This window comes from Notothenia coriiceps, unplaced genomic scaffold, assembly GCF_000735185.1.
Source record: "Notothenia coriiceps isolate Sejong01 unplaced genomic scaffold, NC01 NC01_scaffold00010792, whole genome shotgun sequence".
NCBI classification, from domain to species: Eukaryota; Metazoa; Chordata; class Actinopteri; order Perciformes; family Nototheniidae; genus Notothenia; species Notothenia coriiceps.
This window is the reverse complement of record NW_011343493.1, coordinates 1-4454: the sequence shown is the minus strand read 5'-3', so window position 1 is coordinate 4454 and position 4454 is coordinate 1. Positions and strand designations below refer to the sequence as shown.

General features: G+C 43.6%; 1 protein-coding gene across 2 annotated transcripts; it reads left to right on the top strand.

Annotated features, from left to right (window-relative positions):
* The first annotated feature begins 792 nt into the window (after positions 1-792).
* LOC104946218 (claudin-22-like) lies at positions 793-4241 on the top strand. Of its 2 annotated transcripts, none has more exons than XM_010771998.1 (2): positions 793-2126; positions 4204-4241. In XM_010771998.1, exon 1 carries the CDS (start codon positions 1121-1123, stop codon positions 1739-1741), a length of 621 nt encoding a protein of 206 aa, XP_010770300.1. In that variant the 5' UTR covers positions 793-1120; the 3' UTR covers positions 1742-2126; positions 4204-4241. The 2 variants fall into 2 exon arrangements, with proteins under 2 accessions (XP_010770300.1, XP_010770302.1); XM_010772000.1 differs by lacking the exon at positions 4204-4241 and adding an exon at positions 3008-3096.
* Positions 4242-4454: the final 213 nt, after the last annotated feature.

The following is a 4454-nucleotide window of genomic DNA, read 5'->3' as shown; positions in this document are numbered from 1 at the left end:
CTGTGTGTGTGTGTGTGTGTGTGTGTGTGTGTGTGTGGGTGTGTGTGTGGGTGTGGGTGTGTGTGAGACTGTTTGACCTCCGTACCTCATGACCTCAGTCACACTCGGAGCTGAAAACGTGTGTGTGTGTGACAGTCTCTCTGTGGTTGTGTTTGTGCATGTTTCACTGTTTTCAAAAATAATAAAAAAAACAAAAACGATTTTTCGAGCACTGTGTGTGTGTTCCTGTACAGCTGTCATGGTGAGGACCACTCGTTTAGACAAGGTGTGTTTATTCTTGTTGGACTACCTTTGTGAGGACCATGTTTTTTCCTAACTGTTTTCATACTTTTTGTTTACTTCTATATTAAAAGTGTTTTAGCATCATGTTCCTGGATGCGGAAACCTCACCAACGCCTTTCTGTTTTCCTCGTTAGATAAACAAAGGGAGGTCTTGTTAAACGGGGCGGGGGGGTTGGGGGGGCTCGGTTACAAAGAGGCTGAAACAAAGCTTCACTTCCTGGAGGACTTCCTGTGAGCAGACGCTCAATGAGGCTTTGTTATCACAACATTATACAGCTGGGGGAGTCTGGACCTGTACCGGGGGGTGAACGGCCAATAATACAGTTTTTATCATTTTTATATCATCATATAAATCGTCAATTTATTTTTTACCTTAATTTATACGTTTTTGTATATTTTTGGAACCTTTTTATATTCTATTATTGTATTTGATTTATCTCCAAACATGTTATTTATTTTTGACATTTAATTCTATTTTTTTCTTTATATCTATTTATTATTTTGTAACCTTTTTGTTGTATGTATTTCTCATTGTTCCTCCGTAGTTGAAAGGATAGGGTTTGATTAGTGACTTAGTCCCGCCCCTAAATCCCTTGGATGTGACAGGTGTTAGCTGTTTATTGTTTCATTGCCCCTACGCTATCCTTTCAACTACTTACCTCAACCATTGAATTCATTCATTCATTATTATTCTGTGTGTCCCACATTAAATCCTCCCTCTCTCAGACGTATTCTTGTCCCTCCTGAGCCACCCTACAGCTCCTCCTCTCCCCCCTCCCTCCATTATAAGCCCTCCCGACCTCTCTCTCTAACTCTCTGACTCCTGACGGATCGTACCATGCAGCTGGACGTTGTGGGGGTGTTCTCTCCTGACCTGTGGGGGTTCCTCCTGCTCCTGGGGGCCTCTCTGCTCTCTCTCTCCTCCCTATTGGCCCCCTGGCTCTCTCTGGCCTCCGACCTGCTGCCAGCTGAGAGGTTTGACCTGTCTCTGTGGGGGGGCTGTGTGGTTCACGACGGGGGGCCCCTGCAGTGCCGGCCGCACCCCGGGCTCCTGGCCCTGCCCCCCCACCTGCTGTGGGCCCGGGTCCTCACAGGGGCCTCGCTGGGCTTCAGTCTGCTGGCTCTGCTGCTGACGGCCCCCGGACTACAGGTGGTTCACAGCTGGGGGCCCCGTCAGAAGAGGGTCCTGCTGGGTGTTGGGGGGGCCCTCAGCCTGGTGGCAGGGCTCCTGGTTCTGGTCCCGGTGTCTCACGTGGCCCGCCTGGCCTCCCTGAGCCGGTTCGACCCCTCACTGCCCCCCGTGGCCCCCCGCTGGGAGAAGGGGGGGGCGCTGTACAGTGGCTGGGCGGCGGCTGGGATGCACCTGGGAGCCGGAGCCCTGCTCATAGCTACCTGTTACCGTCAGAGGGGGGGAACACTGGAGACAGGGGCCCCCGTGAGGAGGATAGAGAGGGTCTGAACTACAGCTTTCAGGAGGTCGTAACACGACTGACCACCGACTGAAACCACTACTGAAACCACCAGCTCAACTGCGGCTGAACTACAACTTAACCCCGACTTTCAGGAGGTCCGAATACGACTGAATTGCTGCTGAACTACGGCTGAACTACGACTGAAACTACGGCTAAACCACAACTGAACTGCGGCTGAACTGCGGCTGAACTACAACTTGAACTACGGCTGAACTGCGGCTGAACTGCGGCTGAACTACAACTTGAACTACGGCTGAACTACGACTGAACTGCGGCTGAATCAACTACTGAAACTACGGCTGAACTACGACTTACCCCGGCTTTCAGGAGGCAGACTACAAGTGACAGCCGGTGCCATATCTACGAGTTTAAGTCAGTAAAACGTTTCCACTTGAAGCTCTTAAGACAACTCTTGTTTTGTAATCTTGAGACTCTTTATCTTCCGTAACTCATCACTAGCTCTAACTCCTATTAGCATTAGCATGACATAACGTTAGCATATTTAGACGTGACCCGTCAGGAAAGGTGTAATATATAAAAGGACTGTGTTAGCGTCAGTGATGAGGCGGGGGAGTTTCAGGGTTATATCTGTTAGTTTCATATTTGACCCTGTTCACTTTTAGACAAAACGAGTTGCTGCTAAACTTTATTTAAAACAACAAAACTTTAACTTTTTATGAATTAAAAGCTTGTTTTGATGCTTTTAAGATGAAAATATATGAAATCTGAAATAAGTGATTTGTATTTCATTAAAATCCATTGTTAATGGGAATGGAGGTTTAAATCTAAATCTATTTTCTGTCTGATTTTACTTTCCTTCATCTTTACTTTACTTTGGCTTCAATCATTAAGTAATGACTTTTATTTATTCACATGTTTATTTGAGTTTGTTTCCAATCAGTCGGGAGTTACTCTTGTTCTACCTGTTGAACCAGATGATTGTAAATAAAGATGATTGTAAATAAAGATGGAACAGAATTAAAAATGGATTCCTGGGTTTTTAGAATAATTCATTTCTTTTTTTATCAATAAAAACTACTTATTTTATTTAAATAGCATTTATTTAAAGGATTTTTTTTAATCTACTTCAAATGTATTATTATGTTATAATTATGTAGAATTTAATAACCTATTTATTTAATTATATTTATTGATACATTTACTTTTAAGGCTCTCTTTGATCCTTTTTCTGTATTTTATATAAAATAATATGACTGTGTTTTCCTGCTCTCTGATTGGCTGTCCGCCCGCAGCCGACCAATGAGAGCAGCCTTTGTTCTGCAGCACAATGACCTCATTATGGTCCAATCAGCTGACGGCAGCACGGGACTCCATCAGGAGAGAAAGCACACGGGCCGTTTCTCAATCTCGAGGAAACTGGCTTCCAAGCCAATATTTCAAGGATGCTACGTCATCGAGTGGCGCAGCAGGGCCGTTCCAATGTCCAGCATACTTGGAATTCCACCGAGGCCGTGTCCTTGGTTTGGGCGAAATTTCGAGGCTGCACATGGGTAGACTTCGCGCCCTTAAAATCCCCACAATGCTTTGCGCACGGACCAATTTCAAAAACTCTTGACGCAGCACACATTTAAATGTAAGTATGTAGTGGCGTGGAACATGTGTTGGTAAATATGTTACTTTGTTATCACCAAAAATGTGTTCCGTGAAAGTAAAGCAAGTTCATAATTAGATAGACATCGTGAGGTATTTATTTTCGGTACAGTTTATGTTGAAACCGTTAGAGAGAGTGGCACACTTGTTAGCCTGTTCCATTCTTCTTCGTTTTCCGAAGCCGTGGCTTGGAAGCATACTTGCTTCGTTTCTGAAGGAAGTGACTTGGAAGTACGCGACTACCAAGCCAGCATCCTCGCGATTGAGAAACACCCACGGTCAGATCAATAACACTAAAGGTGTGTCCTTCCTGTCCAGCAGGGGGCAGCAGCGGGAACACCTGAGACTGTCTTTCATTCATATACTGATAAAGTTGTATTATTGACAGTCACACACAAACGCTGTAAAAAAGAAATTACAGTTTCATATTTCAGATTATATGTATTTGTCAAAGACCTGAAATCACGTGATGTTCCTCCCCCTCGTGGACCAATCTTTAAAATGAGGAATAACAGAGGATTTTAGCAGAACAACTAAAGCAGCAGTGTTAATAATAACAGAAACGCCAAAGAGTCACATCTAATAGAAATATATAAAAGCATTTATTTTAAATTGTGTAGCAGTCAGTTTATAATTTTGGCAGCACTGTTGAGCATTTGGAAAATGTATTTTCATGCCTCTGTGCAAGGCTTAGTCTTTCTATCTTTATAGCCACATGGTGTAAAGTAACTAAGTTCATAAACTCAACAAGTACTATACTTGGGCACAATTTTGAGATACTTGTACTTTATTTAAGTATTTCAATGTTTTGCTACTTTGTTCTTCTACTCCACTACAGTTCAGAGGTACATGGTGTACTTCTACTCTCTACAGTTCAGAGGTACATGGTGTACTTCTACTCTACTACAGTTCAGAGGTACATGGTGTACTTCTACTCCTCTACAGTTCAGAGGTACATGGTGTACTTTTCCTCCACTACATGTATTTAATCCCTTTAGTTACTTCTCAGATGTGGATGAATGATGTGAAATCTAATCAAGTGTTGAATCAGACTTTAGTTCCACCTGGAGTAAATCCACAAGCTACCCT

Bases quoted from the DNA above. Each gene is read 5' to 3' on its own strand.
- LOC104946218 (XM_010771998.1), top strand. From the start codon at position 1,121: ATGCAGCTGGACGTTGTGGGGGTGTTCTCTCCTGACCTGTGGGGGTTC.